At 34.5% G+C, this 22,327-nt stretch overlaps 3 protein-coding genes across 5 annotated transcripts in view; 1 reads left to right on the top strand and 2 right to left on the bottom strand.

Moving 5' to 3' along the window:
- Nucleotides 1–3,976: 3,976 nt before the first annotated feature.
- LOC101243021 lies at nucleotides 3,977–9,177 on the top strand. 2 transcript variants are annotated; one of them, XM_004226116.4, is made up of 6 exons: nucleotides 3,977–4,259; nucleotides 4,792–5,166; nucleotides 5,690–6,762; nucleotides 7,043–7,251; nucleotides 7,491–7,564; nucleotides 8,175–9,177. In XM_004226116.4, the coding sequence occupies exons 1-6, from the start codon at nucleotides 4,181–4,183 to the stop codon at nucleotides 9,044–9,046; spliced, it is 2,682 nt and encodes an 893-aa protein (XP_004226164.1). In that variant the 5' UTR covers nucleotides 3,977–4,180; the 3' UTR covers nucleotides 9,047–9,177. The 2 variants fall into 2 exon arrangements, with proteins under 2 accessions (XP_004226164.1, XP_026690601.1); XM_026834800.1 differs by lacking the exons at nucleotides 3,977–4,259; nucleotides 4,792–5,166 and adding an exon at nucleotides 5,204–5,394.
- LOC100184313 (troponin C, body wall muscle) lies at nucleotides 9,053–11,642 on the bottom strand. Its single transcript, XM_002124270.4, has 6 exons — nucleotides 11,554–11,642; nucleotides 11,354–11,378; nucleotides 10,845–10,988; nucleotides 10,239–10,408; nucleotides 9,707–9,806; nucleotides 9,053–9,299 (listed from the first exon to the last, which is right to left on the bottom strand). The coding sequence occupies exons 1-6, from the start codon at nucleotides 11,554–11,556 to the stop codon at nucleotides 9,253–9,255; spliced, it is 489 nt and encodes a 162-aa protein (XP_002124306.1). The 5' UTR covers nucleotides 11,557–11,642; the 3' UTR covers nucleotides 9,053–9,252.
- A 1,043-nt stretch (nucleotides 11,643–12,685) lies between these two features.
- LOC100186705 (alpha-(1,6)-fucosyltransferase-like) overlaps nucleotides 12,686–22,327 on the bottom strand; it is an 11,288-nt gene continuing 1,646 nt past the window's right edge. The window contains exons 4-10 of one of the 2 annotated variants that reach the window (XM_026834805.1): nucleotides 18,938–19,046; nucleotides 17,540–17,786; nucleotides 16,743–16,995; nucleotides 16,277–16,471; nucleotides 15,684–15,834; nucleotides 15,039–15,180; nucleotides 12,686–13,994 (exon numbers count right to left, since the gene is read on the bottom strand). In XM_026834805.1, the coding sequence (XP_026690606.1) occupies nucleotides 13,822–13,994; nucleotides 15,039–15,180; nucleotides 15,684–15,834; nucleotides 16,277–16,471; nucleotides 16,743–16,995; nucleotides 17,540–17,786; nucleotides 18,938–19,046 (1,270 nt within the window). In that variant the 3' untranslated portion in view covers nucleotides 12,686–13,821. The remainder of the gene's footprint in view (nucleotides 13,995–15,038; nucleotides 15,181–15,683; nucleotides 15,835–16,276; nucleotides 16,472–16,742; nucleotides 16,996–17,539; nucleotides 17,787–18,937; nucleotides 19,047–22,327) is intronic. The other variant, XM_009860514.3, reaches the window with a different exon arrangement.

Raw genomic sequence — 22,327 nt, 5'->3', positions numbered from 1 at the left:
GTTTGCAACCGTTTAAATATGTGCTTTTTAAACGCTCATACAAACGTAAACGTATTCAGAAATACTTAGGGATGAGACAAATTAAAATTTCAGCGAGTCCGTGTAATGAGAAACGGTCAAATCCGATTGTCCCACCAGTGACGTCACAGTTGCTATGTCGCATGCGCCTTTCGTCAAGCCCACATGAGTGTGCGGTTGTCTTACAAACGAAGACCCGTCTATCGGAAATAGTAGGTTTCTAGAACGAAATATCGCGGAAATAAACTGCCTAAATGGTTTCCAACACTGCTTTATATTTATATACAATGTTTTCCTCAGCCAAGCAGCATATTTATTACGAATTAGTAGGGATTTACATGTGGATTCATTGCGTCATAATAGCGATTGTTTGACCTGGCAATTGATTACGACATAATAGCAATTCACACGTTGATTATTGACTTCATAATAGCGATTCACACGTGAATTATTTAGCAAACAGGAGTTTAAATACCAGTTGAACGCATTTGTGTCGTGAATGACGCATCGGTATTGACATAATATATATATTGCATACAAAACATTAAACTCTTATATAAACAAGAAATATGCTCAAGGCCTACCTTAAACTTTAAAATAACACTAAATAAATGAATAACACGAAAAAACAAATATGCTCCAGGCCTACCTCCAACTTTAAAATACCACTAAACAACAAATATGCCCCAGGCTTACCTCCAACTTTAAAATAACACTAAACAACAAATATGCTCCAGGCCTACTTCCAACTTTAAAATAACACTAAACAATTTAATAACACGAAACAACAAATATGCTCCAGGCCTACCTCAAACTTTTAAATAACACGAAACAACAAATATGCTCCAGGCCTACTTTCAACTTTAAAATAACACTAAACAACAAATATGCTCCAGGCCTACTTCCAACTTTAAAATAACACTAAACAACAAATATGCTCCAGGCCTACCTCCAACTTTAAAATAACACTAAACAACAAATATGCTCCAGGCCTACCTCCAACTTTAAAATAACACTAAACAATTTAATAACACGAAACAACAAATATGCTCCAGGCCTACTTTCAACTTTAAAATAACACTAAACAATTTAATAACACGAAACAACAAATATGCTCCAGGCATACATCCAACTTTAAAATAACACTAAACAACAAATATGCTCCAGGCCTACTTCCAACTTTGAAATAACACGAAACAACAAATATGCTCCAGGCCTACCTCCAACTTTAAAATCACACTAAACAACAAATATGCTCCAGGCCTACTTTCAACTTATAACTAAAAAATAACACGAAACAACAAATATGCTCCAGGCCTACTTCCAACTTTAAAATAACACTAAACAACAAATATGCCACCTACTTCCAACTTTGAAATAACACGAAACAACAAATATGCTCCAGGCCTACTTTCAACTTTAAAATAACACTAAACAATTTAATAACACGAAACAACAAATATGCTCCAGGCCTACTTCCAACTTTAAAATAACACTAAACAACAAATATGCTCCAGGCCTACTTCCAACTTTGAAATAACACGAAACAACAAATATGCTCCAGGCCTACCTCCAACTTTAAAATCACATGAAACAACAAATATGCTCCAGGCCTACTCCAACTTTAAAATAACACTAAACAATTTAATAACTCGAAACAACAAATATGCTCCAGGCCTACCTCCAACTTTAAAATAACACTAAACAATTTAATAACACAAAACAACAAAATGCTCCAGGCCTACCTCCAACTTATAACTAAACAATTTAATAACACGAAACAACAAATATGCTCCAAGCCTACCTCAAACTTTTAAATAACACGAAACAACAAATATGCTCCAGGCCTACCTCAAACTTTAAAATAACACGAAACAACAAATATGCTCCAGGCCTACCTCAAACTTTAAAATAACACGAAACAACAAATATGCTCCAGGCCTACCTCAAACTTTTAAATAACACGAAACAACAAATATGCTCCAGGCCTACCTCAAACTTTTAAATAACACGAAACAACAAATATGCTCCAGGCCTACCTCAAACTTTTAAATAACACTAAACAGTTAAATAAAATTGCGCAATAACATCGACACGCTCGACGACCTCATAGAAATATCTAAGTACGTCATACTAAGGGGATTTTCGGAAAGCTTCCAGCCTGAGCGTTAAAGCATTAACCAGTGGAAACGCTGTCACTCATGACGTATTCATAAAACCCCCTATGACTGAGTGTTGCCAAAAAATTTTTTACTTTATCAAGTCACACAAAACCAGGCATTCATTTTTGCGTTTATTTAATTTAAAATGAAGCATGAGTAACAAAATATACAAACGGAATTCCAGAATATGCAACTTTGTAAGTAATTTGAGTGATTTATTTCTGTATTTAGACAGCCGATACGGAACCACAGCGTTGAAGTAATCGCCGCAAAATTTGTTGTCTAAAGAAACATAAAGACACTATGCTATTTCCATTTATACAAACCATATATTCCAACCAAAGCGATAAATATAAATTATGTATGTTTCTATATAAGTAGGAGTGACGTAAGTGTGATACGTCACAAGCTAGTTCTCGCCACAGAAATAAAAAAGAATAGAACACGCATCTCTAATGTCGGCATAAGAGAGAGGTGATACACTCTCTCTCTTTCGCAGGTCGTTCCCGTTTACTATTGTAGTCATAATGGAGTCGATGACGTTTTATGTAGTTTTTCTTCGTTTTTTTGACTTAATTTAAAGTTATAGTGTAAAACAACTATTTTCTAATGTATATATATTTCTAACAAACCGTTTGTTTGAAATTTTTAATTAATATTTTTAAATAATTAAAATTCCTAAACAAGTGGTAAACTGTAAGCGTTAACCTACCAAATAACTAAACTGGCCTATTAAACTTGAATAGTTGGTGTAGTTTTTAAAATAAACAGCTAAAACCTTCCAAAAATACTATATACGCCTATCTTTTACAATGGAGACGAAGGAAAATGGGGACGGAGTTGGCGGTCACGTGAATAGAAAAAAGAATACATCACGGTTTTGGGCAGTTGCGCGTTCTACTCTTTTTTTATTTCTGTGGATCCTAACGACTCCCATAGACCATTGTTAATTGTTCAAAACTCTTTCAGGACATTTGGATATTATGTGCTAAAGGTGTCCCATCTCCCACACCCTACTATATAGTAATATAGTAAAGTATGCATGTGGTGAGAACTCATGATTAAATGTCCACCGTAAAGGTAACTTTTCGAACGAATAAACTACAGTCGTTATAACACAACTCGTGTCGTTTACGAGTAACCACATACGTAGCTTTGTGGATAAATATTTTCGTGTTTATTGCTAAAAACCTGACAGATTATAGTGACCACTGCGTCAGAGCATTGATGGGTATACCCACATTGATAGCGGCATCGAGCCTCGAATCCGGTATGGTCCGGCAAAGTACCACGGCAACGGACAATAACTGATCACCCTAAAAGCTTCCCATAAAGTGTAATATAAAACTAGCAAAGCGTTTCGTTTCAGTATGTGAATTTTAATCACTATTAATCTTTTGTTTAAATCCGTGATTATGTTGACACTCGTAATTGAATAGTGGCCTCCATGTCATAACACGCCCATCATGGAGTGAATGACAAAGCCTGGTGTGTGTATTTAGGTTAGTTGCCATGGGAGCCAAACCTGTTGAAGTGACCCGAGCATTTTAATGACAGCAAGCTTCGTAGCTAAAGCAAACCGGTCATGTTAAACTCTTTAAAAAATGAGATTAAAGAATACATCAAACTATATATTAGACTTGGAAACCGAGAATATCGTTAGTGCATGAAAGAAAGGAGTTTGTGTTATTATAAAAAATGTTCGGCCAGGCAGTATATGAGATAAATATTGTATTAATGCTTATACTGTTGTTATATAACTTAAACGAATCTTAAACATTAACTACCATAGGCAACGTTCAGACTTGCATTGGTTTGTTTGGTTTGTTTGGTTTGTTTGGTTTGTTTTGTTTGCTCGTGCTCGCTTACCACTTAAATACAATGGAACACTTAACAATTCGAGTCACGCAACAGGACAAAACAAATCTGTGAATACGTATAGCGTCTTGGGTAACGAAGAAAACAACGTATCACGTGATCAAGTGGTCGTCAAGTGTAACATGACGATGTGTGGGTTAGATTCAACGCACGATCAAACTGCTTCAAGCAATGCTGAAACTATTGCGACAGCACAACAACGTAAGTTAAGCTATTTTTGAACCAATGTTTCGCAATCTATTCAGGTCGCCTTTTAGCTTAAATTAAGACTTAAAAACATCGGTACGAAAAATCCCCAGAAAGGCGGTTTTGTGGTCACGTAATGTATTAAGGTTTATATAGAAGCTAAAGTAGTGTTTGAGTTAGGCTAGTCTGTCAGACTGTCAATATACCGGTATCACATTGTTTATTGTAGTATATGTGGAGATAAAGAAGCCACGGTTTTAAATATTTTCCTCGAGTATAGTTTTTATTCGAGCGTGTTATAACGACAGTTGGTTTGTTGATAGTTTTTCTTTGTTATTTTATTTTATTTGGTTTCTAGTTTATATTACGATGTTATTTTAATATAATTACGCGCTATTATATTTAGTATTGAAAATATGCTTTTAACTAGTTTTAATAACTGTTGTTTTTTCGCTATATTCGTCTTTTTGTTTAAATTAATTCTAAATCTTTGCTACCGTAATCGAAGAGACAAATAAAGTCGTTATTATAAATATTTTTACAAAAGGAAAAGAAGAAACTACTGATGTGCCACTGAGTGAAAAGGGCGTTGTACTGCTGCAAACAATTTTAGGAAATAAACCTCACACTAAAACTGATACAAGTGACGGTAACTCAACAACGGACGATTCTGCACTAAATTCCCAACCGAAGATATTTAAAAAATCAGACGAACTATCTTCTAATACAAGTTCAGGAAAACAGTCGACTGAGATAAATAATTCAAATCTGTCCGAATCACAAAGTAACACCAGTAGCAGTTCAATGGTTGACACAGTCGTGGAAAAAACGAAATATAAATATAGCAGTTCATCATCAACAAGTGTTTCAAGTATTTCTACCTGGGAAGGCACGATAGAAGAAACACAAGATAAGCACATAGGTAAGCTATTTCTCATCTGTTTATCATGTTAATAGAGCCCGACGCCGTGGCAAAGTGGTTAGCACGCATGCCTCTAACCCAGAGTTAAAGAGCTCAAGACTCGGTGCTGCTACCATTGTGGGTGTACGCTTTCTTGGGCAAGACATTTAACGGCAATTACTCCAACCCTGTTGTCACCAATGGTTTTTCAAACACAAATAAAAAATCACCGACAAAGTAACAAATTTGGTAAGTCGTAAGCTAGCACGAACTGTTTGAACACCCGCGTGTTATAACGACTGTCGTTTCCGGCTACTCGAGAATTTAGCAAGTTACGTTCATTCAATAATTATATCGTTTTCGATTACATTTCACAAACGCTGTGTTTCAATGTTCTCGTCGTGACAGAGTGGTTTGAGCGCTCACAATGTAACCAAACGATGTTTATTCAAAACTCGCTTGGGTCAATTGTAGGCGTATGTCTTCTAGGGCAAGACAAAAATATTTTAATACAGAAAGTAACTTTGTGGTTTTTATTATTCAGAAAACAAAGACGCAGCGTTACTGCATTTAACAGAAAGTAAAGCTCGTGAGTTTCTATTGCACCGCTTTTTGGACCAGCATTACACAGAAAATCTTGATTTGTACAAACAGTGTATTCACACTGGTTTGAACAAGCAAATAAGCAAACAAAACAAGACCCCTAGTAGTCGATGTAAACGAGGAAAGAAAATCAAAATTCAGCCACACGTAAACGGTGAGAAAAGTTTACAAATTAATTCTTCTGTTTGCACAACTTCTGTAAACGAAGCCCAAGCAAAGCGAGCAATTCGTAGACTCGTAAAAGACTTGCGAAAAATAGCCGAGCGAGAAAGTGACGACCGCACCATGGGATCAAACGTTACTCAGTCGGCAAATTCAAATCCGAGCACGAAACCGCCTCCAGCACGCAAAGTGAGTATAAAGCAAGGCTCATCTTTGGATCAGTCAATCAAAACGCAAGAAACGAAACAACTGGGGCCTGACAACAAAGCTCCGACAACAAAAAGTATTTTGAAAGACAGCAGTCGTGCACCGGATTCCTCAAGCAAAAAACACGTACGTCTAAACCAAACCCCTCACACTCAAAAAGAAAGAAGGAAATCTAAAAGCCAGATAAAGGTCGGCCCGACAATGTCGAAAAAATCCACACGGAAAGATTTCCTGAATTCTAGTAACAAATTGAATCTGCCCGGAGAAATGTTTTCGTATTCGTACCTTATGTCTCTGCTTAACACCCTTCAAACTAAACAGCAGGGCGCTAGTTATTTTTATAAAGGGAATCAGGTTACACTTGTGCCCTCTCCTATTCGATCACGACCAATCAGACCAGTTCGACCTAAATCAGCACCCTTGCGCAGGAAAACACGGGAAAAAACAACTCAAACTCTGCCCAATCGCACAGAAGAAGACACGGAGAATGGTATGAGCTTAAAAACACCGACACCACCAAAAGTTACTAGCACGAAAAATTCCCCTCCGTCAACTATAAAGAATGGACCGCAAGTAAGACCGGGTAGTGCATCCATAAAGTGTAGCTGGGTGCCTGAAGATTCCGACCCTAAACCACAGATAAAGGCAAGTACAATAATTTTAAGTGGTTTATGAACGTAGGTGGCTTGTTTGTCTGCTAGGTGTAGCGACCGCGCTTATTTTCTTTCAAATATATTTGTAAATAACTGTAAGTGTGTTTCAACAACTATTGTTTTGTCGCTATACTGTCTTTTCGTTTAAAATATTTCTAAATCAAATTCAATGATATTTTGATTGAATACAGAACGAACCCTTGTCACCCTGGAAAGCTGTTTGTCCTCGGTTTATTTTATGAATATTTTCAATAATCCAAAACATGTTTTAGGCCTCCGACCACCAACTGAAAAACACGGACAACCCGGCCATTGCTGAGTGGCTGAAGCGTAAGAACCAACTGGAAAGACAACGACGAATTTATGACACGAGGAAAAATCGAGTGAAGAGAGAAAAGTTGATGAACGAGTTTAATGAGCGAGAAAATAAAAGAGAAGAAGCGCAGATTGAATATGAAAAGTGGAAAAAGAGAAAAAATCGGTAAAATATTTTATTTATAGGTATAGTAAAGTGGGGAAGATGGGACACCTTTTGAATCCATTTTCCCGTCCTATTATCTCATTTGGTGGTGAACAAAGAACATTGATAGAGTCATAACACCGTATTCTCACGACTCCCATAGACCGTTGTTTATTGTTTACAAGACGATCTGAATATTTGAATACTATTGGTCTTCTCCCACCCTAATATATATTTGTTTAATATTTATGAAATCTCAGGGAAATACTTCTGCGACGACGTAAAGAAGCGCATAAAGCAAGCATTGGATCATCATGTGAGGTTAAATGCACGGGTGAGTGCTGTTGATGGTTTGGATATAAATTTTGTCTTTATAGGTTGTTATAGTAGGGTGGAAGAAGATAGGAAATCTTTAGCACATAACATCCAAATATCCGGATTTGTCTTTTAAACAATTAACAACGGTCTATGGGAGTCGTGAGGATATAGTTTTATAATTCTTTGGAATGGGGACAAAAAAACTTTGTTTATTACCGAATAGAACAAAAAAAACAGAATGACAAAGTGTCTCATCTTTCCCACCCTGCTATATATACGAAACCGTTTTAGTTTAAGCATCACAAAGAAATGCCGAAAGTAATCTGACCCCTTGCAGTGCTTTATAACGTTGGATGCATCTTTATAAAATAAAAAATAAATAAAGCTTAAAATGCTCGGTTCTATAAAAACCCGACGTCATACTTAATTTTACTTCTTTGATTTGTCTATCGTTTGGGTTTTACTGTATCAGCTATATATTCTATTCTATGTTGGTGAGGACCTGCGACGTGACACGCCATGGTTCCTAGGATTTAGGTCAAGATTGGCCCATTACCCAACACCCGGGGTGTTACATTTTCATCTATTTAAACATTATATTTATATTTACATTTTTCTCCGTACAGAAGACAGGAAAGAAGAGGCAAGCAACAGCGTAAAGTTTTCCGATTTACGAAGTTCAGCAAACAGTATAAGTTCAATGAAAATGTTACCAGAGAAAAAAATCCGACCCAAGTCAGCTCCTACTAAAGTTTCTTTTAACTTCCGGGAAGACAATCTTGTTCCGGTGAAAATAGATTTCGAAAGTGGTGATGTGACGATATTAAAAGAAAATGAAGCGAGTTTTGGAAGTAATCTGTCTGCTCGTGAGCCCTTGATGAGCAATGATGGTACCGGATCAAAAACTGGTAATTTTCTAAAGGAATTCTTGGAAGTAACAAACAAGAAACCATCAATGTTTGATATTTCTACTAGTGCTGGTACTGATGTCCGTAAATCAGAATCTGAAACACAAAATAAACCAGTTGCATCCGCGAAGAAAGACGCAGCCGCAGATAAAGAAAGGAAAATGTACAATACCTGGGTACGTACTGGTAAAAAGGCTCCACCGCGTTCTAATACAGTAAAAAAGGTTAAGAAGCCTCAAATCCCAATTCACGATCCAATGAGCAATGAGTTTATATCTGACCTCGCCAAGCGACGGATCAAGAAAATAATGGATCAAAAGAAGAGAGTCGACACAGGCCTGCGATCTAAACGCAGCAGTTCTACCGTACCAGCTGATGATGAAAATACGAAAACGGCGGAGATACGAAAGTGGAGACTGAATGAAAATTTATCTAGTAATGAAGAGAAATCGATTAAACCAACTCCGCCTAAACTAGCAGTCGAAGAAAGACCGAAGTTTACTTATAATCGAAAATCAAAAACGAAATCTGTTTATAACGAACGAAACCCCGTTGTAAGACAAGCGCTGAACAACAATAGCCATGAATAGGAGTCATTTATTTTAAAGTTTTGTTTTATTTTGTAACCATTCCAACTATTTATTTCTGTTGATATTTTCGTTCACGTTGAGATTAGTTTAAATCTATTGACGCATTGTTCAATAAAACGTATACGTTTTAAGTTTATTGTAATGAACATTACTCAAAACAAAATTGTGCAAAACACTGTGAAATGCATGGTATTTACAGCGAAACATTAGCATTGTATTTGGCCTTCCAATTCCTTCATCATGTTGATCCATTCTGAAAAATAAAATATTATTTTACAGGGGTCGTGTCAGTATGGCATACTGCAGCTTTTCATGACTAATGCTCATAATAGGGTCGGTTAATCTCATCCTATTTAGTAGTAGCATAAACAAAGAATAATTACAGAATGTTATAACAGTAACCTCGCTACAATAAAAAAAACATTGTTAGGTGTTCAAAACACATTCAAAGAATATGTTATTGTGTGCTAACGGTATTATACTTATGTAGTAACAGTACTGTACATTTTAAATTTTTATTTTAACTTTTAAGATACCACGAAGTTATCGCTGTGTGAAAGACCCAAATTTTACACTAATTGCAAAATTGATTGTGCGAGCCGCAAATTCAAATAAACATACAAATTAAGTAAAGAGATGTACACGGTTAAAATAACAAACCATCAAAATCAATATGTTTATCCATGTTTTCATCTCCGTCCTTCATGAGTTCATCGATTTCCCAATCTTCGATTTTCTCTCCAGTGTTCTTTAGCGCCGTCTAACGGTTAATATTTATTTAAAGTGATGCAGCTATAATCTAAGTTTCTGTGGAAGTTCACAATATTTTTTTCTCTTTTTACAATATTTTAAACTTGTAACTCATATTGGCACTTTTTAGTATATCAATAACTTAAAGCATGTTTTTTCATTAAAGATACTTTTCATTGTTTTTACTTAATTCGATCTTTTGTATCGTAATCGAAGGGACAGATATTAATGTAGGAGGGTGGAAAAGACGGGACATATTGTCGTTTCTTTTTTCCTGACCCATTTGGTAGTAAACAAAGAATATTCACAGAAATGTAGAACCGTAGTCTCACGACTCCCATAGATAATTGTTAGTTGTTTTAGACACGATCAGGGTATTTGGATATAATGTGTTAACGGTGTCCCATCTCCCCTCCACTCTGCTATATATATATTATGTTACCTTAAGTTCACTCCAGCTGATAATACCATCGGCGTCAGTGTCATACCAACGGAAGGTTTCTTTCAGAAGTAATTTAAATTCTTTGCTCAAATCTTCTTCGCGTTTGTCTTGCCCACCATTCAACTGCTTTGCCATAAAATCAAGAAATTCATCCAACGCCAGTGTATCACCTAAAAGCAACATTGTATTAGATATAATAGGTTGGGGTAAGATGGTACATGTCTTTATTCTATTTCTCGTTCCGTTTGATAGTAAACGAAGAACATTCAAAGAGTTACATGTATCGTATTATCACAATGTTGTTAATTGTTAAAAACGCGATCAGGAAATAAGGGATTCGTGTACTAACGGTATCCAATCTCACTCATAGCACTATACAGCACGTTGAACAAAAAATAACAAAAAAGCGAGAATAAACTACAGTGAAAAATTTGATGAAACGATTACGCTGTTAAATAAATAAAGTGGAAAGTTGAAGAGACGGTACACTAACAACCAATAGTTTAAATTTAAATTATTAACACTTATTACTTCAACAATTGTAAGAAAATTGTGCACAAACTCTTTTCCATATAGTATTGGCTCGAGCCATAAAACTCAGCTTACCTTCAGCAAAGTCACGGATGATTTCCTGGACCTCATCGTCGCTTGGTGATTGTCCTAACATTCTCATGACTTTTCCAAGTTCATCAGCACCCAGTTTACCATCGGTAGAATCTTTGGTGAATATTTCGAACGCAGCGGTGCACTCTATATAAAACACCATCATCGTTTAAATAAAATCTAACTTGCTTTATCCTCGCGTGGCGAGGCAACACATCTTACGACTTGTCCATCCCATCTTTCCCCACCCTTCCATACAGTAGCCTGACACGGTCTAGATAGCGCGTTTCAATTTCGTTTTAATGCGACTGCCAGGTATCAAAAGGAATAGAAACTGAATTTGAGACAGTTCAAGTTTTTGCTTATTGGCAAACATTTATATTGCTAGCAGCGTTGGGATTTGAATCTTATACTTTCGGGTTACGAGTCTCGTAATCACTGCGTTACGATAAACTAACAATAAATCTAAAACATGAGAAACAAGCAAACTAATGAAACATCGAATAACTTACCGTTCTTAAGTTCTTCTGGAAGAGACTGAAAAAAGATTTCGATTAGGAAATGAAAACTTCAATGTTTAACTTTTACCTAAAGTAAACATTTTCCAACTACGAACAGTCGTTAACAAGCATCTTCTAACCGTATCCTTATCATACACGATATCCAAGCATTACTACATGTAGAATAACCCTATAAGCAGCATACAGCTTACCATTTCGTTGATAACTCGTCGCTTGATGCTTGTGAATCTAAACTGAGGTAATGCGGATAACTGAGCAGAGCAATTGCTTCTATAGTGCTGTGGTGAATGGAAAGAAAAAGGTTTCGTACATTGGAGGTGTCAACCTTGTATCGTAAGGTGACAATGACGTATGATGATGGATTCACCAGATTACGGGCGATGAGATGTTTATCCTTGTAATGATAAATGCTGTCAACTCTGTATACAGTTGTTCACTTCATACTTAAGTTAGGGGGTTATATGGTAGGTTGGGGGAAGATGGGACCCCTTTTCATTCTATTTTCTCGTCCAATTTGGTTGTAGACTTAAAACATTCAAAGACTTATAAAATCGTATGCTAACGACTATCATACACCGTTGTTAATTGTTTAAAATATGATCAGGATATTTGAAGATTATATGCTAAAAGCGTATCGTTTCCTCCCACCCTACTATATTTAATAAAAATATAGGTCAGTTAGTTAAGTTGGATAAGGCTAGCACATAAAACCCGTATTTCATTGTCGTGTTTTAACCAATTACAAACGCTTTTTTGAAGTCCTTGTTTACTGCTGCGACGATAAACGAGAATGAAAACATGTCCCACATTACCCCACCATAATATATTATGGATGTCAACGTCCAACTGCACAGTTTAAAGCTACAATTGTGATAAGTTTTTTCATACTTAATTGGTTCTATTGCGCAAATGGATAATCAGTTTCAAAAATTGTGTATTTGCAAATATCCGAACAAGTACGGGTCGTGTCTTTGCGCACACTTTTGTTTCCATTAGAAGTTAAACTTTTAAATGTCTCGTTTGTCTACTAGATGTTTTTAACTGTAAGCGTGTTTTAGCAACTGCTGTTTTGTTGCTATTGTAGCGGTTTATTAGAGGAAAAACGACTTCTCACCGCGACTCACAAAATAAGAATGCCGAATTTTCAAAGGGCAAGCAACGAGCGCGAAATGCATGAATAAACACAGCCAATCCAGTGTGAACACAAACGAAGGGACGATAAAACTTACGATACACACCACCACCAGGGGGCTCGTCACACTATATTCAGTTTTTTTGTTTAAAATATTTATAAATCTTCGCTGCCATAATCGAAGACACAAATAGAGTAATTATTATTTATTTTCGATTATAAAACATTGGCCTGCTTAACCTACAAACACTAGTGGCGGAACTTATTGATATACAAATAACAGTAATTTGAAAACTGCATATCGTTGGGTAAGGGAAGATGGGAAACGTTTAGCTCATAATATTAAAATATCCTGAACGTGTTTTTAACAATTAACAGTTTATGGGAGCCGTAAGGAAACGATTTTATATTTTTGGATTTTTTTGAATATGTTTGCAACCAAATAGGAGGAGAAAATAAAATGAAAAGGTGTCCCATCTTTCCCCACCCTAATATATGACTTTAGATCCTCTTTAAACACAGTTTAATTAGTTATACAAGTTGTTATGGTATTTGTAGAAAAGTGTGCGCAAAAAACTAGTGCAAAAACACTTTGGCATGAATGTCCATCACCTGTAACTGTAAGGCATTGATGTAAATCGGTATATAAGTTGAAAAAAAAGTGTAACAGGTAAATTTGTATAGTTTTTATTTATAATTTTTTATCTCCTCGGATGAAGTACATTCATTTATTCGGATTAAGTAAAAAAGTGGAGAAGGTATTTAGTAGCAAAACTATCTAAAAAAAGATATGATCAACAATCAATCAAATTGCTTTCAATAGGTGGTAGACTGGAACAACATATTAATTGTTATACAGTACTGTGGGGAAAGATGGATATCGTTAGCACCTAAAACCCATATTTTCTAATCGTGTTTTTTAACAGATAACAACGATCATTTAGAGTCAGGTTCTACCGATATATAATTCTTTATAAAAATTTTTATAACCAAGTGGGCCGAGAAAAGAAAATAAAACGTCCCATCTTACCCCACCCTACTATATTAAGCGTGTGACTTTTAAGGTACCGCAGCATAGTTTAAAGCTATCATTGTGGGCAACACAACACACCTACAAAAATGCATACTTAGTGTTCTACACAGATAATTACACTAAGTGAAGTTTAAATAAAGGAACAAAAAAGTATTGATATAAAAACACCGTTAAAAGTTATGATTTTTTGTAAAAAAAACATACATTACGTGCTAAAGACATTTTCTCTTTCTATTCGAGTAGTGCATATACAGTTATCTTTTACGAAAATACAGTGAGAGTTTTCGGTCAATTTTATCCAAGTAAATCATATGGAGATTCCTCAGTGTATTCACGAGCTATATACGATGGATATATTCCAGTTTTCCATGTTCGTAAGTTTGTCCCCCGCCATGTTGTAACTCCCCATTCTACACGATTGTCAACGCCAATATGATCACCAGCTTTAAGACTTATTTCTTTAGTATCTATACAGACAAATAATATATTAAAAAAAAAGGAAAAAAGGAAACAAAAAAAAATATTATATTTATATTCTGGTAAAGATTTTTGGTGTCCGGCGCCGTGGTATAGCGGTTAGCGTGGCCGCCTCTGCCTGTAACCCAGAGATAACAAGTTCAAAACTCTACGCTGCTGCCATTGTGGGCATATGTGTCCTTCGGCAAAACACTCAACGGCAATTGCTCTAGCCCAGTGGTCACTAATGAGTTATCCAAATTATCAGCCATAAATTAAAAAAAGAAAAAAACTTTAAAAAATAATCACCTACAAAATAACATACATGGTAACTTGTAAGCTGGCACGAGGTGTTAAACCCGTGTGATAACGACTGTCGTTTTCCGACCACGCGAGGGTAAAGTAAGTTACATTCATTCATTCATTCAATCATTTATGTTTAGTTTCATACACACCATAAGTGCTTATTTTATTGTTTGGCTTTTTACAGCATTAATGCTTACTGGGTTAAAGCAACAACTACTAACACATAATAGTGGTAGCATTAACCATGGCATCGGAACAGTGTTTATTTACATACAAAATGCAAATATTAATACGATGTACTATCATGTATATATATATTTATTATTTTTATCCAATAAACTTAAAGGACATTCCTGTTTAGATACAAAGTTAAAGCTGATCTATAAAGTTTTAGATATTTTTCACTGAAAATGTTGGGATGATAAAGGACAGATTATGTACTTTTTCTTCCTTTCTTGGCTTCCTGGCACACTTATTTCCTGTGAACTTATGGCACACACAAGTTATTTTAAACACCTTTGTTTCTATAAGAAGTTTAACTTGAAAATAATTAAGCATAAACGGCTTGTTTGTCTGCTCGGTGTAGCAACCACGCTTATTTTCTTTCAACTAAATGTAAATATGTTTTTAACTGTAAGCGTGTTTTAACAGCTGTTGTTTTGTTGCTATATTCTAGCTTTTTGTTTAAAATATTTCTAAATCTTTGCTACCGTAATCAAAGAAACAAATAAAGTTACTACTATAATTACCTGCAGTTTTAGTATAATTGTATATAGCAATATGTTGATGCATCCATTGTCCAATAAAATAATAACTCTTGTCTAATGAGTGAACTCTTGTAGTTGCATCAATGTGCAAGGTTTGCATCAACTCATAAACAAGCCGACATACCTATTTATAAAAGTAAAAGTTAGAATATGATTATAATTTGACTTTTGTATATGGATAGAAAGGCATGTCAAAATAAATATATTTGTCTTGTGCCATAGCAGAGTTAGCGTGCCTGCCTCTAACCCAGAGGTAATTGGTTCAGACTCGTAGCTGCAACCATTGTGGGTGTATGTGTCCTTGGGTGTGGATAAAGTATGTGTCCAATTGGTGTGGATAAAGCAAGTTACGTTCATAAATTTGTCATTTCGGTAATGTAATGCAACAAACAATAAAATTAAAATAAAATGATATTATTATTCCTAAAATTAAACCTAGCTTGAAGCTCCTTAAAAAAATACCAAAGTAAAAGACAACAGTTTGTCGAGAGTACTTTTGACAAGTTATATTAAAATTTGCAAAATCAGTTTTACATTGAGCAAAATTGGATTTGAAATTAAAGTTGGTATTTTGCTATATAATTAAAACTAACACAACAAAATTCATATACTTAATTGAAAAATTACATTTGATGAAAAGGTGCAAACAACATAATCACAATGAGTAAGTATGTGAACATCTGTTAATATTCCGAGTAAACCATCAACAGAATAACGTTCCTTTACACTAGCAGCTGCAGTTATGGATTTGTCATTTATGAAATTATAATCTGGATACCTGTAAGAAAAATATAGTTTCAGAATTTGTTAATATTTGAACAATTTTAGATTTTGTGTTTAAGTTACGGCCATTTATTAAGATTAAAATTAAAAAAGTTATTTAACCATAGATACATAGATATCAAACACCATGGCACAGTTGGTTAACGCGCCTGCCTCCAACCCAGAGGTAATAGGTTTAAGGCTCGTCGCTGCTACCATTGTTGGCCATGGGCAAGACACTTAACGACAATTGCTCCAACCCAGTGGTCACTAATGGGCTGTTTAAATTGTCATTCATACATAAAAAAAACATCAAAATTCCTGCAAAAAAAATCACCTACAAAGTTACATTCATGGTAACTTGTAAGCTGGCACAAGGTGTATGAAACAGAACACTCGTGTTATAATGACCGACGTTTCCAGCCACGCAAGGATAAACCAAGTTACATTCTTCTTACATTTTCTTAGCTTCATCCAGCAACGTATCATCATCAGTAGCAACGTAAACACTTTTAACAAACTTGGTGTCGGCATTTACTCCAATATTTTCCAACTTATACTTGTCATACCATTCCTTTACATGAAGCATATATTTCTCCAAAGCTACAAGTTTTGCTTCTTTTACTAATTTGTCTGTTCTTCGTACCTGGATGCTAAAACGAAACCAAATTAAAACTTAAAATAAAATATATATAAAATAAAAACACTCAACAGCAATTTTTCCAACCAAATGGCCAGTAATGGGCTTCTCAAATTGCTAGCCATATAAAAAAAATCACCCATCAAGCTGCATACATGTATATAGCAAATCAAAAGTGGGCACGAGGTGTATTAAATAACTAACTATGTTAAAACAACAGTTATTGCCCGTCCACGGGAAGATAAAGAAGACCTGTTTATTAAATTAAATTCAAAACTACTTACCCAACAAGGGGATAAATTTTTGTTGAATTTAATTTTTGAGAAAGTTGCTTTGATATTTCTGGCTTTGATCTTAAAATGTATTTCATAATTTGACCAATATACCATAGTGCTGGATATGCATGAAACTTTTTCACATCTTCCATCAAATCACGTGGCAGGGTGTTAGCAGCAAACTTACTGTTAGGATTAATAGCTGTATTGATTGTAATTTTTGCCACAGTGTCATTTTTTGTTAATTCCAAATCTCCTTTTCCTGAGATTTGTAAAAAAATACATAAGTTTAAAAAAAATATATAAACCTATTTTTTTTGTCTAATTTAACATTAAGGACATCTTTATTAGGATGTAAAAATATTCATATTTATAAAAATTGATTAATTCTGCCAATTTGCTGTAATTTATTGTTAATGATTTTCTACTAATTTGCGTTTTACTGAACACATCAAAGCCTGATTTGATAATTGTTGATAATCAACAATTATAGAATCAAACATTTAGGTAAAACAGGGTCACTCTTCTGATAAATGGATAAAAAAATTGTATTTAAAAAAAAACAAACCAGATAGTGTTATACAGTAAAGTTATGTTATAAAAGGTATAAGTAAAAAATAATAATTGCACCAATAGCCCAAGCTGCTTTAAAATTAGTCTGGGTGAGAAACCTAGGACAAAATCAGGAAAAAATGTTTGTAAAAAGTGAATGTATATTGACACATATGTGCCTAAATACCTATGTTGACTTGAAAAAATTCCAAATTAAATAGTAAACACAGAATATGTATGAGAATGTATCTCACCTTTCCATTCAGCAACGTTGGTAAGATTAAGTGAAGAAACGTCACAAGTTTCACTCAAAGGTAAAAACAATGCTTCCCATCCTTCATTACGACTATATTTAAAATTATCCAATTTCAACATCAATGTTCGTTTCGTGCCAATCGCGATGGATAAACAAAGAGCAATGTGATGCGACATACATCCAAATCCACATAAGTGTTTCACGTGGCAAACTAACCTTCGTGCATCGTTACAGTTGCTTGGATTCTATATTTGTGAAGGTATTGGATTTTACAAGAAAACTAATTTACTGTTTTTTAAACTGATTGTATAAACATATGGATAATTGTTTTGTACAACGAATTATTGTTTTATCGTTTTATAAAGACAACAATGTGTTAAACAATGCTTGCATAAGTGTGGATCTGGTTCCATGAAAAAATCAAAAACCAAAATGAATTTTTGTTTTTGTAAAACTGAAACTATTTCCTCAACTATCTGGTCTTGAAAAACATTTTTTAAATTTAAAAAATAAATTGATTGTTTTAATAAAGTGATTGAGAAGCACTTTATTAGGTTCTTACTTAATCATAATTTATAAAAATGTGCATTAACTAAGTGTGTTATTTTTTAAACTGTTAATACAAAGGAATAGTTTATTTTGGTTGACAAAAAATTTAAAGCAATTAAATATATATATATATATATATATATATATAATATCGGGCCTACCAATTTTTAAGACCAAAGGTTCCTTGGCAACAACTTAATATTTATAAATGATAAGAGCAATAAAAATGTCCAACGGTTTACTTGTGTTACCAACTACTTACATTTGACTATTCCATGAACTTTTAATTATTAACTAGTTAGCTGTATTAACAGCAGGTGTAGATAACAAATGAAATTTATTTATCATCCGACGCAGCAACACAGGTGGTATTTTTATTGTTTTTTTACTGTCCCAATGACAATTTTAGACAACCCATTAGTTACCACTGACTTTTCTAATAAAATATAATGTTACATTGTGTACGCTACCAACTAAATCCAACTTTACAGTTGTTTTAAATACAAAAACATAAAACTTTAGTTTTCTAAGATTTTCTAAAAATAACAAGTATATATATATGTACAGTAGGGTGGGGGAAGATGGGACACCTTTAGCACATAATATCTAAATGTCTTGAAGGTGTTTTAAACAATTAACAATGGTCTAAAAGAGTCGTGAGGATATAGTTTTATAAATCTTTGAATGTTTCTTGTTTACTACCAAATAGAGCGAGATAATAGAACGAAAAGGTGTCCCATCTTCCCCCAACCTACTATATATATTGTAGTTGTGGCATTTCTAAATTACATATAAATTCAGAAATGCCTAAATCACAAATTTTTAATGAATTACTCAAAACAACTACCTGTGAAGACTGAATTGCTTCTTGTACTTTTTTAGATAAATTTTCCATCAATTTCTGAAATTTCTTTTCTTGTATCAATTTCAAACCTTTATTTGCAATTTCCAATGCTCTGTGAAGTAATGTATCAGAAAGTAAACATAAGATATTTGATAACCAATGCCTTACATGTTATATGATGAGATTTCCTTAGCTCAATATCTATCACAACAATTTAATTATTAAATTTTTTGAACTAAAAAAACAGATTTCAAATTATGTTAATGTTTAAGTCTGCTTGGTTTGATGTACTTCTAGTTTTGAGGTGTGTTTTTTATGATACATTATATTTGATATTACTAATATTGGCTTCAACCCAGTGGAAGTCGTTTGTACAAAAGCCATTAAGAAAAAATATCACTCAAAAGGTAAAACTTATGTAGAATAAAACTCTTGCATTCAGCTCCTTTGACATTAATGCAATTTAATGCAAATTTGATTAAGTAGGCTACTCTTGTATCATCAAGAACATTTATTGATTGGTTATTTTATACTAATCATAACAAATATTATAATACACAAATCAGTCATATTGTATGAATCAGTATGTAACTACCAGCAATAATCAAAGTCTAAATAAAGTGGTTAAGCGACCTCATGCGGCAATTAACACTTTATACTTGTATTAATATATTTGTTTGGTCCATTTTACACTATTGAACTGTATGTTTTTCAAACTAAATTAATCTTCAGGTTACCTGTTATATGTTACAATAGCAAACAATATGTGGCAATCTAAGTTGATATTCTATAACTGTCTGTAGCCCATTGCCTGTTTTAGTAATTGTTAGATTGTGCTTATAAATCTATTGTTCCTGTTTCCGTATTAATTGTTTACAGTATCCTACATTATAGTGATAACAGTGCTATAACTGCTATAGTATGTGGCTAATTTCTAGTGTGCGGCTAGCAATGTGATTCTTCTAACCTATAGACGCAAAATTTGTAACAGAATAGTTCTGTACATGAATGAATGAATGAATGAATGTAACTTGCTTTATCCTCGTATGGCCGCAATACATCAGTCTTTATAACACAGGTGTTCATACACCTTGTCTTCTCTACACCTCAAGCTTAAGAGTTACCATCATAGGAGTAAAGTTTTACTAAACGTTAGGGTTGCAAAAACCAGAAAAAAAAGAAGTCTTCGCGCCGGTAGCCCCCCCCCAAAAAAAAAGGTTTGCAACCCTTTCTTTTCGGTTTGCAACCCTTTAAATATGTGCTTTGTAAACGCTCATACAAACGGAAATGTATTTCCACTTGAGTGTGTGGTTATCTTACAAACGAAGACCTGTCCGTCGGAAATAGTAGGTTTCCAGAACGAAATATCTCGGAAATAAACTGCCTGAATCGTTTTCAACACTGCTTTATATTTATATACAATGTTTTCCTCAGGCAAGCAGCATGTTTATTACGAAATAGTAGGGATTCACACGTGGATTCATTGCATCATAATAGCGGTTGTTTGAATCTGGCAATTAATTCAACATAATAGCAATTCACAAGTTGATTATTTACGTCATAATAGCGATTCACACGTGAATTATTTAGCAAACAGGAGTTTAAATACCAGTTGAACGCACTTGTGTAGTGAATGACGCATCAGTATTGACATATTTTAACGAACGTAAACGAAGTTTGTTCCAAATTGTTCGCAGTAATAAGCGTCTATGTTTGGTCGAACGTTATTCCTTACGCATTATTAGTCTGGAGAAAATCAAAGGGTTGCCAGGCAACCCTGCAACCCCGTAACTTTATGCCAGTGGTTACTATGTATGTTACTTTGTGGGTTCTTTTTGAGTTTTTTCTTTTTTATGTATGACTGATAATTTGGACAACCCATTAGTGACCACTGGGTTGGAGCAATTGCCGTTAAGTGTCTTGCCCAAATGCACATAAGCCCACAATCCTAGCAGCGATGAGCCTTGAACCCATTACCTCTGGGTTGGAGGCAGGGGCGCTAACCAGCTGTGCCACAGTACCAGCAGAACTTATTACTGCATCAGTTAATAACATGTTTATTGTTTACATTTATTTTAATAGGGTTAACTGCACTTACTATTCTTAATATAAGTGCATTGCAATTAACTAGTTATTATTACTGTATTTTGACCACTTGTAAAACTATAACCTCCTACCCTACATATATACATGCATGGCACAAAAGAATCATAATATATACAGTGGCGCAACCAGCGCGTTCAAAAGGGGGCTGTCATATTTACGTCTAGTCCACGTTTATCTCTGACGCGATAAAACACTCCCTTTATTGGTTGTGCACACGAATATATATATTCTATTTTACGCGGTAAATTAAAACTAACACTACATTATTAAAAAGACGTATCTAAATTAATATAAACAGAGGAAACATTGTTGCAGATTTACGCATGTTAATGTAACGATTATTTACGTCAGAATACCTTTGATAAACCATTACGATTGTTCCATCACAAACGAGATTGTTGGTAAACAATCGTGTTTTATTTGCTCCCATACGATCTGTAGTTTTTGTATGATTTCTGTTTCTGATGATTAGTTTAAATCAGTGCTTCCCAAACTATGGTATGCGAAGGCCTCCCAGGTGGTACGCGAGCACCTTATTAAGTTCACACCAAACGATCGCAAATGATCTTTTAGTGATTGTCGTAAGCATTATTTTAATCCACATAAATTACGTAGAGCGTGACATTCTATGCTATATTCCCTACACCGGTGTTCCTAACTTTTTAAACCTAGGCGTTGCTTTACGCTTGTACAGAATATTTTTGCAAGCCTATCTTTACTTATGCGCATGAAAAGGCAAATATTCAACCTGTTTTTAAGCACCTGCAGGCTAAATAATCAAGGGGACAATCGCTAATATGACGCAAATAATCAACGTGTGAACTGCTATTATGACGTAATCAATTCCCAGGTCAAACAATCGCTATTATGACGCGATGAATCCACGTGTGAATAGGTGTGCGTGCGGTTTTTAATTTCACTATTTAAAATGAGTTGTTCACGAGCCTTTAGTAGTTTAGTATGTAGGTGGTTTGAGAACGCTGCTTGAACCAAAAAGTGGTACGCGAGTAGATAAAGTTTGGTAACCACTGATCTAAATGCTGATAAACCGCGATTATTATGGATTTTAATTGGTGCAAATATAAGTGCGAGGAGCGACACTATCAGTAAATTGGAACCAACACAAATTGTAATATATTATTATAAAGTATCGCCCCGGCAGAGCTTGGACAAAGGCCAAAAAACATCGTTTGATGACACCGCACGAGAACCAGAGTTTTATTACGTCACTTTTCACGAGAATAAATTCACAACGATTGCTTCGTTTGTTAAGTGTTGAATGTATGC

This window comes from Ciona intestinalis, chromosome 6 (genome assembly GCF_000224145.3).
Source record: "Ciona intestinalis chromosome 6, KH, whole genome shotgun sequence".
Lineage (NCBI taxonomy): Eukaryota > Metazoa > Chordata > Ascidiacea > Phlebobranchia > Cionidae > Ciona > Ciona intestinalis.
This window is presented reverse-complemented; position numbering and strand designations above follow the sequence as displayed.